The sequence below is a fragment of the Ovis aries genome, chromosome 7, assembly GCF_016772045.2.
Source record: "Ovis aries strain OAR_USU_Benz2616 breed Rambouillet chromosome 7, ARS-UI_Ramb_v3.0, whole genome shotgun sequence".
NCBI classification, from domain to species: domain Eukaryota; kingdom Metazoa; phylum Chordata; class Mammalia; order Artiodactyla; family Bovidae; genus Ovis; species Ovis aries.
The window spans coordinates 10674221-10697196 of NC_056060.1; the positions used below are offsets into that span (position 1 = coordinate 10674221).

General features: G+C 40.6%; 1 protein-coding gene and 1 non-coding gene across 3 annotated transcripts in view; one reads left to right on the forward strand and one right to left on the reverse strand.

Annotated features, from left to right (window-relative positions):
* The window catches only part of CMYA5 (cardiomyopathy associated 5), a 99796-nt gene that overhangs the window by 32825 nt on the left and 43995 nt on the right, over nucleotides 1-22976 (forward strand). For both annotated transcript variants that reach the window (XM_015096799.3, XM_060418776.1), the window contains exon 2: nucleotides 12176-22385. In XM_015096799.3, coding sequence (XP_014952285.3) covers nucleotides 12176-22385 — 10210 coding nt within the window. The remainder of the gene's footprint in view (nucleotides 1-12175; nucleotides 22386-22976) is intronic.
* LOC114115933 (small nucleolar RNA SNORA72) lies at nucleotides 5614-5740 on the reverse strand. Its single transcript, XR_003590038.2, has one exon. It is a non-coding gene; the product is annotated as a small nucleolar RNA SNORA72 (small nucleolar RNA).

A 22976-nucleotide genomic window follows, 5' to 3' on the forward strand; every position in this document is an offset into this window, starting at 1 on the left:
TTTTTCATGCATGGTTTAGTGATGTTTTTAACTCTCTAATGGCTTATAAGCTACTTTTAACCTATGCTATTTTATATCACTTTTGTTCAGCAATGCATAGGTTAATTTTCTGCTAAGGAAATGGTTATTCAATTAATTCTTAGTGAAATATTAATTGTAGAATTAGTGATTATGCTTTTAAGACCTCTTGGTTCTTTTTTTCAGGACCCACATAAAATGCTAACAAATCATATTATAAGATCACAAACTTGCTTAGCATTTTAGGCTTTTAAAAGCATGTTTTCCAAATTTGCAACATAAGCAAGATCATATATGACTTCACTGCTGTGTTATAATAATCGATACTAAATGCATTTCAGCAGGTTTAGTAGGAGAAAATCCTATCTATTACTTTGTTTTGTTTGATACACTTCTTGTGAGCGTACTGTGCGTGCTGCACCTCAGGGTAGAACAAGACATCATAAAAATCCAAGGTATTGTTCACAGTTATATTCTTATAAGGAACGTGTATGTCACTTTAACTGGTGGTCAGAGGAAGCGACTACCAGTTCCTAAAATACAAATCTTTATGTTTTTTAAATATAAATGTATTTATTTTAATTGGAGGTTAATTACTTTACAATATTGTATTGGTTTTGCCGTACATCAACATGAATCCGCCACAGGTATACACATGTTCCCCATCTTGAACCCCCCACCCTTCTCCCTCCCCATACCATCCCTCTGGGTCATCCCAGTGCACCAGCCCCAAGCACGCAGTATCATGCATCTCTAAGAAAAATAAAATAAAAAAGTTATAAATCTCAGTCTTCAGATAAAAATAGTTTGAGGACCTATTTCTCTTCTTCAGAAGAGTAGTTTTTATTTCTTTTCATGAAAAATGAAAGTGTCAATTCAAAACAAAGATGATGATAAAATAAGGGAAATTATTATTTTGATAGCTCCTCTTTGATAACCATTTTCCTCATTAAAAGTTTCAGTTTGGATATATTACCTTTCTTTGGTTCCCTCACTTATAAAATAGAAACAGTATAAAACTACAAGGCTTTTTACATTCATGATTGATTATTAATTTTCAAAAAGTTACTAATTGCAGTTTCAGCTACAGTGAAACTGCTTAAACAGGAAACAAGGACTTTTAGACATGGTCATATTCCAGGACCTTATCCTTCATTTTGAAACTTTAGAAGTTAGATTTTTCCAGCCCATTGAATGAAATTCATCTTTTGAGAAATAATTTATATTAATACAACTCAAAATAATTTAGAAAACATAATGTCAATTAAGCAGTGGGATAAAAGAGTATTATTGGCAAGCATACCAAAACACTGTTAAGGAATTATCACATTCCATCCTTACTATACAAAGGGGCATGAACATATACATACTACTATGCCACACGATGCAAATATAGGGTTTATTAAGGGAAATTTTAGAAATGAAGAAGTAGCATAGCAGACAATTCCTTCAAGTTCTTATCTTACAGAGTCATACTTATTAGTGCATAGATGGACTTTTATGGCAAGGAAAGGGCTCATGCAGGGGGATTGTACTTATTTAATGCTTAAGTTATTTGTAGGGACATGGATATAAAAGGCAAGATTGAGAACTCTTGTCAGAGAACTGGAAAGAGTAGAATGGGAATCCTAGAACTTAAAAATACCACATACCATATACATAGAAATAAAAACAGACAATTAGGCAAAATGAAGTGACAGAGAATATGTTCTGAATGAAGGAATAAGGTAAAACCCCAGAAGAATAACTAAGTGGAATGGAGATAAGCATTATGTCTTACAAACAGTTCAAGGTAATGATCACAGTGATGCTGAAAGAACTTGGGAGAAGAATGGATGAACACAGTGAGCAGTCAGAAGCTTCTAAGAGTTAGAAAATATAAAGAAAAAACAAACACAGTTGAAGAATATAATAATTGAAATAAAAATACACCAGAGCTAATCAACAGTAGATTAGATGATACAGAGGAACAGATCAGCAAACTGGAAGACAGAGTAGAGGAAATCACTCAACCTGAACAGTAAAAAGAATTTTAAAATATAGGGACAATTTAAGAGACCTCTAGGGCAATATCAAGCATACTAACATTCACATTATAGGAGCCACAGAAGAAGAAGAGAAAGGATCAGAGAACATAATAGCTGAAAACTTCCCTAACCAAGGAAAGGAAACACATCCATGTCCAAGAAACAAAGAGAGTCCCAATCAAGATCAACCTAAAGAGGACCACACCAAGACACATTATATTTTAAAAGATATATATTTTATTAAAGAGAGAATACTAAAAACAGCAAGGCAAAATCAACATGTTATATACAAGGGAACTTGCATAAAGCTCTCAGATCACTTTCAGCAGAAACTCTGCAGGCCAGAAGGAATGGTATGATATATTTAAAATGATGAAATGAAAAGCATTAAATGTGTATGCTGGGGGAGGGGAGTAAAAATGTAAGACTGATAAAATGTGATTGAACTTAAGAGATCAACATCTTAAAAAAATCATATATCCTCAATAAAATTTTAGTAAACAAATTCAGCCATACTTTGAAAGGATCATACACCATGATCAAGTGGGATTTATCCCAGAGATGCAAGAATGTATATCCAGAAAGAATGCAAGTATCCAAAAATAAATCAATGTGATACACCACATTCATAAATTGAAGAATAAAAATCATGTAGATACAAAAAAAGCTTTTGACAAAATTCAACATATATTTATAATTTTAAAAAACCTCTCAGTAAATTGGATATAGCAAGAGCATACCTCAACATAATAAAGGCTACATATGACAATCCCACAACTAACATCATCCTCAACAGTGAAAAACTAAAAGTATTTTCTCTAATATCAGGAAGAATACAAGGATACCCATTCTCGCTACTTTTATTCAACATAGTCTTCGAAGTCCTAGCTACGGCAATCAAATTAGAAAAAAGAAACACAAGGAATTCATATTGGAAAGAAAGAAGTACAACTGCCACTGTTTGCAGATGATGTGATGCTGTACATAGAAAATCCTCAAGATGCCACCAAAAATCGAGTAGAATTCATCAGTGAATAAAACTGCAGGATACAAAACTGATATTCAGAAATCTGTTGCTTTTCCATACACAAGCAATGAACTATCAGAAAGAAAACAATCCCATTTATAATTGAATCAAAAAATAAAATACCTAGGACTAAATCTAACTAAGAACGTGAAATACCTGTACTCAGAAAACTATAATGTACTGATGAAAGAAATTGAAGATAACACAGATGGGAAAGATACACCATGCTTATGAACTGAAAGAATTAATATTGTTAAAATGTCCATACTACCAAAAGCAACCTACAATGTAATTCCTATCAGTAGTCAATGTAATTCCTCTCAAAATACCAATGGCATTTTTCATAGAACTAGAAAAAATAGTTCTAAAACTTGTGTGGAACCATGAAAGACCCTGAATAGCCAAAACAATCTTGAGAAAGAAGAACAAAGCTGGACCTATCACATGCCCTGGTTTCAAACTATACTACAAAGCTATAGAAATCAAAACAATATGTTACTGGCATAAAAACAGACACACAGATCCGTGGAATAAAACTGAGAGCCCAGAAATAAACTCATATGGTCATTTACTCTATGATGCAAGAGGCAAGAATATATAATGAGCAAAAGACAGACTCTTTAATAAATAGTGTTGGGAAAATGACAGCTACATGCAAAAAAACCATACTGGACTACTTCCTCACACCATATACAAAAATAAACTCAAATGGATTAAAGAATTAGCTGTAAGACCTGAAACCATATGTCTTCTTAAAAGAAAGCATAGGCAGTATGCTCCTTTGACTTCCCAGGTGGCAATAGTGGTAAAGAACCTGCCTGCCAATGCAAAAACATAAGAGATGTGGGTTTGGACCCTGGGTCGGGAAGATCCCTTGGAGGAGGGCATAGCAACCCACTCCAGAATTCATGCCTGGAGAATCTCATGGACAGAGAAGCCTGGCAGGCTGTGGCCTATAGGGTCACAAAGAGTTGTACACGACTGACATGACTTAGCATGCAAGCGTGCTCTTTGACATTGACCTTAGCAATACTTTTTGGTATGTCTCTTCAGGCAAAGGAAACACAAACAAAAATAAGCAAATACAAAACCAAAAATAAACAAAAGCAAAAATACATCAAACTAAAAATCACAAGGGGACTGTCAATAAAATGAAAAGACCACGTACTGAATGAGAGAGGATATTTGTTAATGATATATTTGATAAGAAGTTAATTCCCAAAATATATAAAGAATGCATACAACTCATCATCAAAAAAACAAACAGACTATGCAACTAGCTTAAAAAATAGGCAGAGGGGGACTTCCCTGGCAGTCCGGTGGTTAAGACTCTCTGCTTCCACTGCGGAAGGCATGGGTTCAATTCCTGCTTAGAGAGCTAAGATCCTGCATGTTGCATAGCATGGAAAAAAAAAAAAATGTGGGCAGAGAATCTGAATAGGCATTTTTCCAAAGAAGACATTCGGATGGTCAGGAGGCTCATGAAAGATGTTCACCATTACACATCATCAGGGAAATGCAGATCAAAAACACAGTGCGGTATCACGTCACTATCAGAATGGCTAGTATCAAAAAGACAATAAATAAGTGCGGTATCACGATCACCTATCAGAATGGCTAGTATCAAAAAGACAATAAATAAGTGCTGGTGAGGTTGTGGAGGAAAGAGAACCCCTGTGCACTGTTGGTGGGAATGTAAACTGGTGCGGTCACTATGGAAAACAGTGTGGAGGCTCCTCAAAAAATTAAAAATAGAATGATCAAACAATCCAGCAGTTCTATCCCACAAATCCAGCAGTATTTATCTGAAAACAAAACAAACACCAGTTCAAAAAGATATCTGTACCCCTATGTTCAGTACAGCTTTATTTATAATAACTGAGATATGAAAGCAACCTGTGTGCCCATTAATAGATGAGCAAATAAAGGCGTGGTATATGTGGTATACATCATGGAATATGTACCCAGCCATGAAAAGAATGAAATCTTGCCATTTGCAACAACATGGATTGACCTAAAGGGTATTATGCTAAATGAAATAAGTCAGATGGAGAAAGACAAGTACTATATGGTTTCACTTGTGTGTGGAATCTAAAAACAAAATGCGTGAACAAGCAAGATAAAGACAAAAGCTACAGATACAGAGAACAAAGAGGAGACACAAATCGGAATTGAAAGAATGGACACAGTTTTAGATCGTACAAAAACGTAAAAGATCCTGAGACGATACTATGAACAAATTTAATCCAGTGAGTTTTGAAAATTTAGGTTAAATATGTCAATTCTCAGAAAAATGCAGCATATCAAAACTGACACAAAAGAAATTCCATGTAGTCCCACAACTACTAAAGAAATTGCTAATTGAAAGCTTACCGTGGAAAAGACTACAGTTTCAGATGACTTCATCAATAAAGTCTGCCAAACACTCAAGGGAGAAATAATATAATCTTCCATGAACTCTTCCAGAGAATAGTGAGAGGACACTTCCCAATTTGTTCCTTGAGGCAGCACAATATTTTTTGGGGGTCGAGGGGTGGCGGCGGTTATCCTCAGCCTTTGTAAAACCAGACACGGGAAAGAACTAGATCTGGGGATGCATGTGTGGTCCTAACATAGCAAATGTTTACCCTGATCTGATAATTACAGGAGGCAGCAGTTATCTTGATAAAAAAAAAACAAACCCTGACAAGCACATTGTAAGGAAGGAGATTACAGGCCAATTATTCATGAACACAGGAACAAAATTCTTAATAAAATTCAGCTTTTTAATATGAAAAATATGATACATCACAACCATGTTGAAGTAATTTCAGGAATTCAGGGTTGCTTTGGCATCTGGAAATCAATCATTGCAATTCACTACATTAACAGAGTAATAAATATGGTCATCTTTATAGTTGTATTAAAGTTGTATACTAAAATAATAACATTCATTCATTATGAAAAATCTCTGTTAACAAATAAGAACAGAAGGAAATCAGATAAAGTTTATCCTCAAAAGGAAGAAGAAGCCTTTGGCACTCAGCTTGGGTATCAGTCTGTTCTTCCCTGGATCTAACTCAGATCTGTTGAACCTTCTCCTTGCACAACTCTGAAAGAAGGAAGGAGGTGAGCTCCCCAGGTCATTAAGATCTATTTCTTCTCACTCTCATTGATAAATCTGCATGGGCAGCTGAGTAATAATCAGAAGGTTGATTTGTGAGAATCAGAGGAGAATGAATAAGATCATGTTCATAGCCAATACTGTTAATTATAGAACACTGATGTATATATTAACATCTTCCCATAGATGAGAGCACTTGTGTTCTTGAGTAACAAACACTTCTGAACTCTATGGGAACCATTGATCTCCTGTTAAGAGAATAGTTTCTTCATGCTGAGTGTAATTTGAATACTTGACTATGACTTTACACACACTAATATAGTTATTCTCTGATCCTGGTGGCTCTATTATCCTTCTGTTCCTTTGTTCCTGTCCAGTAATCCAGACATCCTCCAAAACTTTGGGTTTCTTGGTGAGCCAAACTGATTTATTCATAAGTATGCTTTTTAATATTCTGTGACATTTTCCTGGAATGACCTTCCCATCCTTGTACAACCACCACTCCTCATCCGTTTGGCAAACTCCTGTGTCTTCTTAAAATTCCAATACAAGGATCTTTCCTCTGTGGTCTTCCCTTCCTTATGTTCTTGCTGTATCTTGCCTATCTTCTGTAGGTGAACTAACCCCACTCTATTAAAATGTTTAGTTCTGTCTCCCTGTTAGACTCTGAATTTCCTGAAAGATCATTCTGTGTTTTTATGTATCCCTTGTAGCTCAGTCGGTAAAGAATCTGCCTGCAGTGCAGGAGACCCGGGTTCGATCCCTGGGTTGGGAAGATCCCTCTGGAGAAGGAAATGGCAACCCACTCCAGTATCCTTGCCTGGAAAATCTCATGGACAGAGGAACCTGGTGGATTGCAGTCCATGGGGTCGCAAAGAGTCAGGCACGACTGAGCGACTAACACACACACACACACACACACACACACACACACAGTACTTAGACTCAATAAAATAAAATTTTATTACTTTGCTAGCAGGTGAAATGAGTATAATTATGCAGTAGTTTGAACATTCTTTGGCCTTGCCCTTCTTTGAGTTTGGAATGAAACCTGACCTTTTCCAGTCCTGTGGCCACTGCTGCATTTTCCAAATTTGCTGGCATATCAAGTGCAGCTCTTTGACAGCCTCATCTTTTAGAATTTGAAATAGTTCAGCAAGGATCCCATCACCTCCAATTAGGATTTCAAATCCAAAGATGAGGCTGTTGTTAAAGTGTTGCACTCAGTTCTGTTCAGTTGCTCAGTCCCGTCGGGCTCTTCACAATCCCGTGGACTACAGCACGCCAGGCCTCCTTGTCCAACACCAATTCCAGGAGCCTACTCAAACTCATGTCCATTGAGTCAATGATGCCATCCAAGCATCTCACCCTCTGTCGTCCCCTTCTCCTCCCACCTTCAATCTTTCCCATCATCAGGGTCTTTTCAAATGAGTCAGCTCTTTGCATCAGGTGGCCAAAGTATTGGAGTTTCAGCTTCAACATCAATCCTTCCAATGAACACTCAGGAGTGATCTCCTTTAGGGTGGACTGGATGGATCTCCTTGCAGTCCAAGGGACTCTCAAGAGTCTTTTCCAACACCACCAGTTCAAAAGCATCAATTCTTCTGCGCTCAGCTTTCTTTATAGTCCAACTCTCACACATCCATACATGACTACTGGAAAAACCATAGCCTTGACTAGACAGACCTTTGTTGGCAAAGTAATGTCTCTGCTTTTCATTATGCTGTCTAGGTTAGTTATAACTTTCCTTCCAAGGAGTAAGCGTCTTTTAATTTCATGGCTGTAGTCACCATCTGCAGTGATTTTGGAGCCCCCCAAAATAAGATCTGCCACTGTTTGAACTGGTTCTCCATCTATTTGCCATGAAGTGATGGGACCAGATGCCATGATCTTCGTTTTCTGAATGTTGAGTTTTAAGCCAACTTTTTCACTCTCCTCTTTCACTTTCATCAAAAGGCTCAGTCCTTCTTCACTTTCTGGCATAAGGGTGGTGTCATCTGCATTTCTGAGGTTATTGATATTTCTCCCAGCAATCTTGATTGCAGCTTCATCCAGCCCAGCATTTCTCATGATGTACTCTGCATATAAGTTAAATAAGCAGGGTGACAATATACAGCCTTGAAGTACTCCTTTTTCTGTTTGGAACCAGTTTGTTGTTCCATGTCCAGTTCTAACTGCTGCTTCCTGACCTGCATACAGATTTCTCAAGAGATAGGTATGGTGGTCTGGTATGCCCATCTCTTTCAGAATTTTCCACAGTTGATTGTGATCCACAGAGTCAAAGACTTTGGCATAGTCAATAAAGCAGAAATAGATGTTCTTCTGGAACTCTCTTGCTTTTTCCATGATCCAGCAGATGTTGGCAATTTGATCTCTGATTCCTCTGCCTTTTCTAAAACCAGCTTGAACATCTGGAAGTTCACAGTTCACGTATTGCTGAAGCCTGGCTTGGAGAATTTTAGGCACTACTTTACTAGCATGTGAGATGAGTGCAATTGTGCCTTAGTTTGAGCATTCTTTGGCACTGCCTTTCTTTGGGATTGGAATGAAAATGGACCTTTTCCAGTCCTGTGGCCACTGCTGAGTTTTCCAAATATGCCAGTTTGCCAGTTTTGCTGGCATATTGAGTGCAGCACTTTCACAGCATCATCTTTCAGGATTTGAAAGAGCTCAACTGGAATTCCATCACCTCCACTAGCTTTGTTTGTAGTGATGCTTTCTAAGGCCCACTTGACTTCACATTCCAAGATGTCTGGCTCTCGGTGAGTGATCACACCATCGTGATTATCTTGGTCATGAAGATCTTTTTAATATAATTCTTCTGTGTATTCTTGCCACCTCTTCTTAATATCTTCTGCTTCTGTTAGGTCCCTGTCATTTCTGTCCTTTACTGAGCCCATCTTTACATGAAATGTTCCCTTGATATCTCTAATTTTCTTGAAGAGATCTCTAGTCTTTCCCATTCTGTTGTTTTCCTCTATTTCTTTGCACTGACCGCTGGGGAAGGCTTTCTTATCTCTCCTTGCTATTCTTTGGAACTCTGCATCCAAATGGGTATATCTTTTCTTTTCTCCTTTGCTTTTCGCTTCCCTTCTTTTCACAGCTATTTGTAAGGCCTCCTCAGATAGCCATTTTGCTTTTTTTCATTTTTTTTTTCTTGGGGATGGTTTTGATCCCTGTCTCCTGTACAATGTCACGAACCTCCATCCATAGTTTGTAAGGCACTCTGTCTATCAGATCTAGGCCCTTAAATCTATTTCTCACTTCCACTGTATGGTCATAAGGGTTTTGATTTAGGTCATACCTGAATGGTCTAGTGGTTTTCTCCACTTTCTTCAATTTCAGTCTGAATTTGGCAATAAGGAGTTCATGATCTGAGCCATAGTCAGCTCCTGGTCTTGTTTTTGCTGACTATATAGTGCTTCTCCATCTTTGGCTGCAAAGAATATAATCAATCTGATTTTGGTGTTGACCGTCTGGTGATGTCATGTGTAGAGTCTTCTCTGGTGTTTTTGGAAGAGGGTGTTTGCTATGACCAGTGCGTTCTCTTGGTAAAACTCGATTAGCCTTTGTCCTGCTTCATTCTGTACTCCCAAGGCCAAATTTGCCTGTTACTCCAGGTGTTTCTTGACTTCCTACTTTTGCATTCCAGTCCCGTATAATGAAAAGGACAGCTTTTGGGGTGTTAGTTCTAAAAGGTCTTGTAGGTCTTCAGAGAACTGTTCAACTTCATCCTCTTCAGCGTTACTGTTTGGGGCATAGACTTGGATTACCGTGATATTGAATGGTTTGCCTTGGAAACAAACAGAGATCATTCTGTCACTTTTGAGATTGCATCCAAGTACTGCATTTTGGACTCTTTTGTTGACTGTGATGGCTACTCCATTTCTTCTCAGGGATTCCTGCCCACAGTAGTAGATATAATGGTCATCTGAGTTAAATTCACCCATTCCAGTCCATTTTAGTTCACTGATTCCTAGAATTATTGGTAAGAAACCTGAATTTAATCATGTATGTTTTTTTGAAGTGGTTTAATTTAATACTTATGCTTAGTGACTTTTGAGCATAGATTTTTTTGTTGTTGTAGAAAAGTTGTGTTTAAGCCAGTCATTAGTTTTGTATTTATATCAATCTTTAACTTAAAGGAAATGTAACTGCTGAATTGGTCAGGATGCTGATTTGGTCAGGGATGGTAACACTGGAGGTTTTAAAACTAAGCCTTGAAGAGTAGATAGAATTTAAATATACAGGAAAGCTAGTTTTAGATGGGGGAGAATTGTAGATGGAGGAATGGCATGAGCATGGGGAGGTGGGGCGGTGTAAGGAAATTCCAGAGAAGAGTGCTGTGAAGTCTGAGACAGACCCAGTTGTATTTCAGAGGGAGAGCCAAAGCCAGCTATCTCTTAAGGGTTAGTCCAAGAAGACCATCTCTCCAAGCCAATTGAATATGACCATGCCTAGGCTCCTGTGATGGAGAAAGAAATGGCAATCCATTCCAGTATTCTTGCCTGGGAAATCCTGGGGACAGAGGAGCCTGGAGGGCTGCAGTCCATAGGGTCACGGAGTCAGACATGACTGAAGTGACTTAGCAGGCTCCTTTGACCCAAGGATTGTATGGAAGACCTGATACTTTGGCCACCTGATGTGAAGAACTGACTCATTGGAAAAGACCCTGATGCTGGGAAGTATTGAGGGCAGGAGGAGAAGGGGACGACAGAGGATGAGATGGTTGGGTGGCATCACTGACTCAATGGACATGAGTTTGAGTAAGCTCCGGGAGTTGTTGATGGGCAGGGAAGCCTGGCATGCTGCAGTCCATGGGGTCACAAAGAGTTGGACATGGCTGAGCGACTGAATTGAACTGAACTACATGCGAGGCACATTTCATGTGTGTTAGAGAATTAAATCCTCACAGCAGTCCCATAAGGTAGATTCTGTTGTGACCCCTGGTTTACAGATCAATTGGGTACAGCACAGTAGGCTGCTTTTTGTGTGTGCGATGTATCTGTATTCACTATTTTTCCTCATGGCTTTGACTCACAGTTCCTATGATATACTGGACAGTGAGTTATCTAGTTAAAACAGAAATGTATCAGGTGAGCGTAGGGTGGAAGTGGATACTTGGAAAGAAGGTCAGCTAGGGATCAGAGAGTTAAGTATCTTGAATTAATTTTTCTACAGGTATGAGGCATTTACTGACATTTTTGAGTAGGAAGTGGCATGATGACCATTTTTAGTAGAATTGGTCTGAAAAGATAGGCAGGATGAATTGAGGGTGTGAGGAGGGTGGGAGGTAAATGTGATATCAGCTGACCAGTTAGGAAGCTAATGAAATAGTCCATGGCAGAGTGATGTGATAAAAAGCTGGGTCACAGTAGTGATAACAGTAACATGGAGCCACAGATCAAAGAGCCATTATGAGGTCCTGGTGACTGTTGTCATATAGATAACAGTAAGTCTGAAGGGCTGGAGGAGTCACAGGAGGCTCACTCTCTGATAGGGTGATAGGCGAAGGTGGTGAATTTATTTCTATCTTTTTATTTTTAAATGTTTGTGTTCGTTTGTTTATTTGGCTGCACAGGGTCTTAGTTGTGGCATTCAGGATCTTTAGTTGCAGCATGTGGGATCTAGGTCTCTGACCAGGGATTGAACCCCAGGCCCCCTGCATTGGGAGCATGGAGTCTTAACCACTGGACCACTGGGTAAGTCCCAAAGGTGGTGAATTTAGCATTAGCTTTTTTTTTTTTACTTTTCAGAATATTGATTTCATTCCAGTTTGGGATGTGTTATTGTATTTGGTATCCTGACTTCAATTCTTAAACTTTATTTTGTGTGTGTCCCGGTTTTTGGTATGGATGGCATTATATATCCGTATATTTTAACTTCACATTAATCCTTTACCTAGTAAAAATAGGATCTTTACTTATTATTTAATATGTAATTAAGATGTTGTTGTTATTAATATATGTAAATTATTAATAATGTTTTAATTTACTGTAGGTTATCAGACCAGGATGAAGAGGGCAAGACCGAGAAGAAATGTATCATATCTGACCCCTCCTTTTCCATGGTAACAGTTCAACGGGAAGATAGTGGTATCACCTGGGAGACCAGTTCAAGTAGGCCTTCCACTCCTTGGGCCTCAGAAGAAAGTCAGACGTCTGGTGTGTGTAGTCTGGAAGGGTCGACTCTGAATTCTCCTCCAGGGAGTGTTTCTTTTATTGTGGATGAAGTTAAAAAAGTTCGGAAAAAAAAGCCTAAGTCAAAGCATGGCTCACCATCTCTGCGTCGGAAAGGCAACAAAAAGAGAAATTCTTTCGAATCCCAAGATGCCCCTGCAAACAAAACAAGTCAGGAACTAACCACCCAGAAAGAGAAGTCATCTACTGGCACTTATGATAAGATGAGAAAAAAGAAGAGCACCTCAAGTACACCTCCCATTACGGGGGCAATATACAAAGAATACAAGCCCTTAGTGTTAAGGCCAGTCTACATAGGAACAGTACAGTATAAAATCAAGATGTTCAATTCTGTTAAAGAAGAATTAATTCCTCTGCAATTTTATGGAACATTGCCAAAGGGTTATGTCATTAAAGAAATCCATTATAGGAAGGGGAAAGATGCATCCATTAGTCTAGAGCCAGAGTCAGGTGATCATGATCTTAAAGTAGTTTCCAAAACAGGCAAATCAGCAGCCCAAAGCATAGAAGATGTTAAAGGAAAAGAGCTTGCGCCACCCTGGAGAGATGTGTTCTCCAAAGGATCAAAGTCCCTGACCTCCTTATTCGGTCATGAAGATCAGAAGAAAACTTACGATGATTTTCCCTTAAGGGCTGCATCTGCCGCCCAGCACACAGCTTCCTCTCATACAAGTCATGCCATAGCAGAACGGGAATCACAGCTCAGCCCTCCTCGGGTAGTGCCACAACTGCTGACTGATGAAGCAAAGCCCCGTGACATGAAGCCTTCCTCTCTTGCACCCGCTACATCCGTAGCCACGTTCCTGGAAACTGCAAAGGAAGAATCTGAGGCTGATTCACAAGAAACAGTAATTGCAGAGCCTGACTCTTCAGTCTCACCGCCTGTACTGGATGAAGTGAAGAAGGAAGACGTGTCTTCGATTGACCATTCCATTTCACTAGAGGCAGAGAAGGGTTCTCTGGAATCAGGTGCACCGGGTCTGACAGCCTCTATCCAGGAAGATTTCAGCCCTGGGAGAGAGGAGCTGGATCTGACTTCACGGGAAAGGGCAGAACCAGTCGCTGACCAACTGACCCCTCCTCACCTCAGCATCAAAGGAGAGAAGGAAGAAACTGTGTCTGAGCCATCCATTTCTCTTTCTGAACCTCTAGTATTAGAGGAACCAGACAAGGAAGAGAGAGAAATGCCCCTACCAATGGCTGCTGCCCCTGAACCTGAAGATTCTAACTTAGTGGAAGAAGAAGAGATCATAGAACTTGATTACCCAGAAAGTCCATCAGTTTCTGAGGAGCTCTTCCCACCATGCTTGGCCCCTGAAGTGGAGGAAAAAGAGGAGACCCTTCTGCCATTACTGACAACTTCAACACCTGAACAGGTCGCCTTGTCTGAGGAAGAAAGAGAGGAAAATGAGTCTGTTTCTACTGATTCTGCTTTTGTGTCAGAGTATTCAGCCCCACAGGATTGGAACTATGAACTAGAGAAGCAAGAAGCTGAGCCAGTTTCTTTACCTCATGTGACAGCTGTATCTGAACATGCAGTTTTGTCAGAAGAAGAGGATGATAAATTTGAGCCTTCCTCCCCAACTTCAGCTTCTATATCTGTCTCACCCTCCACAACTGAGAAAACCCTTGAATGCCAGTCCCCACTGTTTTCAGCAGTTATACCAGAACCCACGATCCTGTCCGGAGAAGAGGGCTCAGAAAGTGGGCGTTACACGCCGGACTCCACATCTGCTTCTGAATATTTAGTTCCCTCTCAGGCAACGGAAGAGTCACCAAAGAAAACAGTAGACCTTAAGTCCCCATCAAAGTCACAAGGTGTTTCTGAGCCCCTGATTCTGTCAGAAGAAGAGAATGAAGACCCTGGGCTGTGTTCCCCAGAGATGGCCTCGTTACCTGAATGCTCCCTCCCACCATCCACAACTGAGGGGACTCCTGAATGCCAGGCCCCACCGCTTTCAGCCATGACATCTGAACACGCTGTCCTGTCAGAAGGAGAGAACCTAGGAAATGAGGGTGTCACACGAGATTCAGCACTGACCTTCCAAAATGCAGTCCCGCCAAATGTAAGACAGGAATCCCCAAAGAACATAATTGATGATGTCTCCCTGTTGAGATCAGAAGGTGTTTCTGAGCGCAAGACTGTGTTAGAAGAAGAGAAGGAAGACGCTGGATTCTATACCCCAGAGGTGGCCTCGTTACCTGAATGCTCCCTCCCACCATCCACAACTGAGGGGACTGCTGAGTGCCAGGCCCCACCGCTTTCAGCTGCCCCACCTGATCACGTAGTCCTCTCAGAAGAAGAGAGAGTAGAAATGGAGCGGTACACACCCTCTTCCACCTCTGCTTCTGAACTTTCAGTACCACCGTATGCAACACCGGAATCACAGGAGGAAGAAATTGTCCACACATCCCCTTTAAATCTAAAAGGTTCCTCCTCCCCCATGATTTTCTCAGAAGAAGAGCAAGAAGACATTGGACCTTTTTCTCCAGACTCGGCTTTTGTGTCAGAATTCTCATTTCCACCCTATGCAACAACAGGGAAGAGAGAATTTGAGTGTGATTCTCCAATATGTTTAACATCACCATCTGAACACACTATTTTGTCAGATGAAGACACCGAGGAAACGGAACTTTTTTCTCCAGACTCAGCATCACAAGCTTCCATCCCACCCTATAGGATCCCAGAAATGAACAGAAAGGAAATTGAGCCTGATTCACTGTTAACTGCAATGGCTGCATCAGGATATTCCCGCTTCTCAGAAGCAGATGAGGAAGAAAAAATTGCACCAACGACTACACCTGTACCTGAGCATCTAAGTTCATCACAGCAGCAAAGAGCTGAACCTTCGATGTCTGCACCTGAAGACTTGAGTCAGCTCCCTTCAACAAATGAAGCAGAGAAAGCAGAAATTAAGCCAGATGCTCAAACAACATCAACATCTGTATCTGAATATCTCATTCTGGCACAGAAGCAGAGAACTCGAACGTATTCAGAACCTGAGCCTGAAGACTCGGTTCCACCAAGGTTAACCAGTGATTCAGAGAGGGGAGAAACCAAGTCTAGTTCATCGCTAGCTGCACCACCTGCACAATCACCCACAGTAAAGGAAGAAACCAAACCTGTTTTGCTGGCATCTCAGTGTTCAATTTCACCTGATTCAGTACGTGCAATTAAGAAAGAACAAGAACCCGAAACATCCCTCACTCCAAAATCTGCAGATGAGCAGATGGCTTTGTTAAAAGTTGAAAGTAAGGAAGAAATTGTGCCTGATTCTCAAGAAGCTATAGCACATGTATTGCGGGATCAAGAAATGGAGCTTCAGCCTCCAAATGTCCCAGAGTCTGGGATGAAAGATTCAGTTCTGCCTGACTTGGCAGATGAGCCAGAGAAGGATGTCAAACCCAACTTAGCTCCAACTGCGACATCTGAAGTAGGACAGAGAAGGTTGTCAGAGAATGAGCCCGAAGTAATGAAGCCATATTCACCTCTAAAGGAAGCATCTTTATCTAGACCTGAGATTTCATCCGTGGTAGAAACAGAAGTGAAACTTGATTCTAAAGTAACTGCTCCACCTAGAGTGCTGCATCCAACTTCACCAGGAGTGGAACAGGAAGGTGAGCATGGACCACCTGTAGCAGAATTTTCAGCTTTGTCAGAAGAAACAAAGAAGGAAATTGAACCCAGTGCTTCAATAACCATAACATCTGAGACAAAGCATGATTCCAACTTAACCAAATTAGCAAAAGAAGAAATCCCAACAGACTTACCTCTTACCACCCCTATAGAACATCCAGTCTTAACAAAGGTAGAAAAGAGTGAATTAGGAAGTGGTTTACCACCTGTAGATGAGCATTCACTTTTTAAAGAAGAAGGCAAGGTAGCAATCAAAGCCAGCCCTTCTCCCACTGAAACTGCTGCTTCACAATATCCAGCTTGGTCCGAAGTCAAGAAAGAAATTAAATTTGATTTACCTGCAAGCATATCCTCTATATCAGAGCATTCTGTTGTGTCAAAGGTAGAGACTGAAGACATTAAACCTGGGTTGGCAATAACCAAGACTTTGTCTTCTCAGCATCTAGATGTATCAAAGGAAGCAAGGGTGGCAGACAAACAAGATCTTTCATTTCCTACAGTTCTCGACTCTGAGTATTTGGATTTATCACAGAAAAAAAATTATGTGTCTGCCTCAGAGATGTCGGGACCTGAACATGTGCCTTCACTCAGCCCAGGTGGTGAGATAAAGAAAACAGAAGCTGAACTTCCTTCCTCACAGAACGTGTCACCTGCACCCAAATATATAGTCCCAAAAGGCAAAGATGAGGTGACAGCAAGTTCTCCTCCTGAGTTGGAACATTTAACATCAGAAGATTTAGCTTCAACATTCTTAACCTTCGGTGGTGATAAGAGGGAACAGGCAGTAGAGACACCCTCTGTAATTCAGGGAGATTTCCGGTCAGAAAAACCAGGTCTCGCTCGGGCACCGCTGTCCATGGAACCTGAGAAGAGAGACAAGACACATCCAGTATCAGAATTACCTGATACTGGAAGTGCTGGCTCAGAATTCGCTGGTGATGTAAGTAGGCAAAGTGGATCCATACAGACAGAACATATAAAATCTCCCCTACCAGAAACAGAGGATTCTGTCTTAGCAAAAGGCCTACCCGAGCTCAGGAGCCAAGGAGAAGGAAAAGAGGAAAACAGGGAACTTCACGTGTCAACTACAGTTCCTGAAACTTCAGAGGTTTCTTCATACCTTAGGGAGGAACCTCAGATTGAAGAAATGAAATCTCTCTCTGCTAAGATTGTTAGCTTAGGATCAAGGGAAGCATTTACCTCTCGACTGGAAGGAGACAGCCTAGAAGAACTTCAGTCATACACTGTATCCGCAAAAGGATCATCAGAAGAGCCGAAGCGTTCAGCTGACTTAATAAAAGAAGAAAAACAAGAAATAAGCCCCTTACAGCCAGCAGGAGATTTGAAGGCACAAGTGACAGAAGGTGCTGTAACTAAGCTAAATGAAACTGACCAACCAAACTCATTTCATGTACTGCGGAGTGTAGCAGAGCCATCAAAGGTCGCTTCTTCTGACCTCTTCGTGCAGCAGAAGCCTGAAGAAGCCCTTGATTCAGATCAAGCTGCTGCATTGCCTGACATAAGCAGGTCTTTTGCAGATAAACAAGACCTGGGTATTAAACAAGTTTTGTTTATGAAAGAAAATTTGCCTTTGGAAGAATCAAAATTACTTCTGACAACTGAACCTACGGATGTTAGAGAAACACACATGAAGGAGCCCCTTATTTCTCCAAAGGATGAAAACTGGATGCTGAAAAAGCCAGAAAGAGACTTGGTAAGTCATCACGAAGAAAGAGTCATGGGATCTGTGCAGCTGGGTTCTTCTGGCACCAGTGACCTGATGACAGGGCAGCTCAAGCCTGCTCTGCCAGAGAAAGACCGCACGCCTGAAATCAGGAAGCAAATCCTGCCACTTTCTGCAGCAGAACCTCACTTAGCATTCCAAGAACCAGTGTCTACTCTTGATGCCTCCCGTGATAATATAGAGACCTTAGCAACTGAAACTTACTCTTCTGAAGACATAAAGCTGGCCCCCAAACCAAAATCTTCAGCTGCAGCTGGAAATGTGGAGAGAAGTGAGGCAGAAGTGAAGCAGACCCTTTCTTTTGTTGGGGGTGAAAGTTTGGTAGCGGAGAAAGCAAACACAGAAATTTCCAGGCCTTGCAAAGAAGACAGCCAGGAAGAAATCAAAATACCTTATGAAGGAGGCCTCCAGAAACCAGTGTCTGGCCCATCAATGGAGCAAGTCAAATCAGAAACTCCTCCCTCTCTTGTCAAAGCTGCCCGTGTCTCGGCTGAAGAGGCAGAACCTGCACTGGGCATTGAAAAAGAAGCACATGGCCGTATATCCCCTTTGCCTGGAGAGAAGCCATTAGAAGAATCCAGCGTGGTTCAGCCAAAGGTTGCAGATGATGCTAATGAGAGAGGGAAACCACCATCCGTAGTGAAAGCACCCACACAAATAAAACCACTCTCCTCAACCCAAGAAAATGAAGAACCTCAACCCCTAGAGTCACCTGAGGTGATACAAAAGCCGCCCAAGGAGCAGAAGGCAGTGGAGCCAAGCATCTCTGAGGAAAAGGCAAAGAAAGGAATTTCATCTTTCACATCATGGGTGTCCAGTTTCTTTTTTAGATCAAGCACTCAAGATAACAAAGTTGCTGAAAAAGAAGATTTAGAAGCTCAGCCCAGCCCATCTGAAGAAAAAACAGTGACTGTGATAGATTCTGAAGGTCCTGCTCCAGCTGACGTTCATGGAACTGAGAAGCCAGTGGATCATCTATTCCCAGAGGCCAAACCTAAAACTGCTTCAGAATCCGCAGATTCTTTAGTTAAATCTGATGAGCATCACGATTTTAAAGACAAACCCGCATTGTTATCAAATGTAGAAGTCTCACCACAGCCAAAATCCAGCTTTGAGGCATCTAGTGACGATTATGGAAAGAAAGAGGTCCTAGACTATTCAGAAGAAATGGACCTGACCTCAGTAGTTACTTCTGCTGATGGCGGAGGACATCTTAGAATCCAATCGTATTCTCCCATGAGTGAGAAATCCATTATGGAAGAAGCCAAAAATGCTGTCCCTCTTCATGTCACTGACAGTAAAAGACTCCAGAAGCCAGAAATCTCCCCTCGATCTAAATGGAATATTTCTATTCTTAAAGAAGAGCCAAGAAGTGATCAAAAAGGAAAACCACTCTTGTCTGTTGATGCAACAGATAAGGTGCCACAACAGCCAGAACCAGCTTCAACGAGCTTTGCAAGTAAAACTATCACAGAGGAATCAGAGAAGCTGGAGTCAGTAATTTTGCCAGGAGAAGAACCTAAAGGCAGTTTAATTGATCTTGATGAAGACAGACTAGGGAAAGAGATGCCAAAACCCATTTCCTTGAAAATTTCTGAAGAGGAAATAAAACTCAGATCTGTTAGCCCAGCTGAGGAGAAAGGTACCTTGGGAATGAGATCATATTCCTTGGCAGAAAAGAAGGCGCTGGCAGAAAAACAAGAGACAGCAGCCCCATTAGATCATAGAGAAATTAATGAAATAGAGAAGGCAAAAATTATACATGGGCCTAGCCCTGTTAAATTGGAAGAACCAAAAGCTGCTACTGTGCGGCAGCAAGTCTATCAAAATGAAGACCACAAAGAAAGATACGAAATTATTGAGGAGGAGAAAGGAGAAGAAAAAGAAGAGTGGTCACATGCGTTTCCAGAAGGGAGGGAGCAGGAAATACAGCCATATTCCATAAGTATAGCCAGACATCAGCCCGAAGAGTCTGATGTCTCTTTCCGTCTTACTTGGGGTGAAACCCAACCATTTTCATTAGTTAAAATGACAGAAGCTGCTGAAACATCAGAAACCACGATCTCAGAGGCTTACTCTGAAATCAGGGAAACAAAGGCAGTAGGAAGTCAACCACATCCATTAGAAGAACGAGAAGTTTTGGTGGAGGAAACCAAGGCTTTCCTTCCAGTGGATCTTCCTTTTCATGATGAAATAAATGAGCCCTCTTTACCTAAGGAAGGAAACCTGGTACTGGAAAAGTCAAGCAGGGATGTGGTGACTCACAGTGAAGAAAAGGGACAGGTCATAGTGTCAGAGCTGCCAAAAGGTGGCTCAGTTGGTACTGCAAAAGAAAGTAAACAAGGCTCTCCATCTAAAGAATCTGAAAGGATTTTAGATCGTCCTTTTGGCGAAACAAAGAGCTTAGAAACACCTTCATATCTGTTGTCGTCTGTGAAACCGCAAACACTCGCTTCAGGAGCATCTCCAGAAGTTAGTCCAGAGAAGAAACAAGAACAACCACTGTCAGAAGTGACTCCAGATAGGCCTACAGTCCTTACTACTCAAGCATCTAAAGATCTAACATCTGAAATATTTGAACAGCCTGTTCTTGTTTCAAAACACCACTTGGAGGCTGCAGAAGATTCCCAAGTCTATGAACCATGCCCTTCAGCAAGCAGTAACTATGCTCAATTTATAACTAATGCAACAATCAGGGCTGATGAGGTGGTTTCTAAGGAGCCTGAAGACACAAGCGTAAGAGATGAAGAATTTACAGTGACTAGTAAGCCAGCTGGACTTTCTGAAGAGCAAAAGAGTGCCTTCAGTATCATTTCTGAAGGTTGTGAGATACTGAATATTCATGCTCCTGCATTTATTTCTTCAGTTGATCAGGAAGAAAGTGAACAAATGCAAGATAAGTTGGAATATTTGGAAGAGAAGATCTCATTTAAGCCTGTACTCCTCCATGATGAGAGTGAGGAAATTGCTTGCCATAAAACACTACAGAGTAAGTTAGAAGATTCTGATATAAAAGTTATATCATTGAAAGAAGACCAACAGAAGGAAATTCATACAGCCAAAGAGGAGATACCCACAGACTCCGAAACTGGTGATTTAGCCTTTAATCAGCCCACAAGTCCCGATGAAGAGGATTACTTTGAAAAATATACATTGATTGATTATAACATCTCCCCTGACCCAGAAAAACAGAGAGCGCCATGGAAATTAGAGGCAGGACTATCAAAGGAAGTTCCAGAAGAAACTGTCTCTTTCCCAGAACATTCAGAGGAAGGTGTCCTAGAACATGAATATGACTTGGTGAAATTAGATGAAAGTTTCTATGGACTCGAAAAGGACTACAGCAAATTATCTGACCCAGAGACCCAAAAGTCTTTGGTTATCCAAAAATTAACAGACAGAGATGCTCCAAAGAGCACAGACAGAGACGTGGACTCAAAGTCACCTGGGATGCCTTTATTTGATGAAGAGGAAGGAGTTTTGTCACGAACTCAGATATTTCCTACCACTGCAAAAGCCATCAATCCTGAACTTCTGGAGGAGCCACCTGCACTTGCATTTTTATACAAAGATCTGTATGAAGAAGCAGGTGGAGAGAAAAAGAAAGAAGGAGAGACAGCTTCTGAAGGTGACAGTGTGAATTCTGAAGCTTCATTTCCAAGCAGAAATTCTGACACTGAAGATGGAACAGGAATATATTTTGAGAAGTACATACTCAAGGATGACATTCTCCATGACACTTCTGTAACTGAAAAGGACCAAGGCCAAGGTCTCGAAGAAAAGCCAATTGGTAAGGATGATTCATACCAACCAATAACTACAGAAGGGGAAATCTGGGGCAAGTTTGCAACTATTGGCAGGGAGGAGAGTCTGGAGGAAAACCAGAAAGCAGCTTACAGGGAAGGAGAATCAGTAGGCCACATGGAGACTCTTGACAGTGTAGCCATGCAGAGGAAAGCTCCCATCACTGAGGAAGTGAGAGTGGTTACCCAGAGGATAAGCTATGCGGTTCCATTTGAAGACACTCATCATGTCCTGGGGAGAGTAGATGAAACAAGCGGTCAGACTAATGAAGCAGCAAATGCAAACCCAGAGGTCAGTCTGAATGTCCCGGTGCAAGTGTCCTTCCCAGAGGAAGAATTTGCATCCGGTGCAACTTGCATGCAAGAAACACTGCAAGAAGAACCTCAAATAATGGTTCCCCCTGAGCCGAGTGGAGACTGGGTCCGCAGTAGCCCTGTTCAGGATGAGTATGAATTTGCTGAATCCCTGAATTATGAAGTGGTTACTCAAGACACTCTTTCCGAAGACCTATATTCAGAGTCCACCCCTGAAGATGTGTTATCTCAAGGAAAAGAATCCTTTGAACATGTCAGTGAAAATGAACTTGTGACTGGAGCAGAACAAAGAAAGTCTGCTGAACAGAAAGAGTTGGGCATAGAGATGGCAGAACAAGACCAGTCACTATCAGAGTTGGTAACGGAGAAGGAACAAAAGGAAATGAAAACATCTCAGATTGACACATATTGCTACACATGCAGAAGCCCAATTTCTGCTGTTGACACGATGCTTGGCACTCACAAGGACCATGAGATTTCAACACTTGATACAGCTATAAGTGCTGTAAAGGTAAATAGATTTTAAAGTGTATAAGTGTGTAATCATATGTAGACAATCTGTTTTCTCATTTTCTCAATTTAAAAAATGACCAATATTTGATACATTCATCTTTAGGTATAATAGTCTGAAAAAAAAAACCTTAAGAATATTTCCCTAGTTATTTAGGTAACATCACTTTGACAGGCATTTACTGGCTACATAATATGTGCCAGTTTTTTTTTTTTCTAAATTCTCTGTATACCAGGATAAATAATTGGCATTCCCAGTTAACTGTCTGTGAGGTCTCTTATTTTATAAAAGTAGCCCTTAACATTATCCAAAAAATAATTTTAAATACAAAAATACATGTTAGAGTATAGAACAAAATTTATTTTCTATTATCTACAGTATGATCCTTTAAAAATATACATTATATCATATTAAATAATTTTACTACAAGCTTTATAAAATGCTCAAGACAGTAAGACATTTAAAATTTTGATTTTCTCCACATTTCTTCTTTATTTATAAAATTGATGGCAGAAATGGAAAGTTTTTGCATTCCTTCTGGCTATGTCTATAGACTCCCAGTGTTAGAAAGTTAGTCACAACACCTATCCT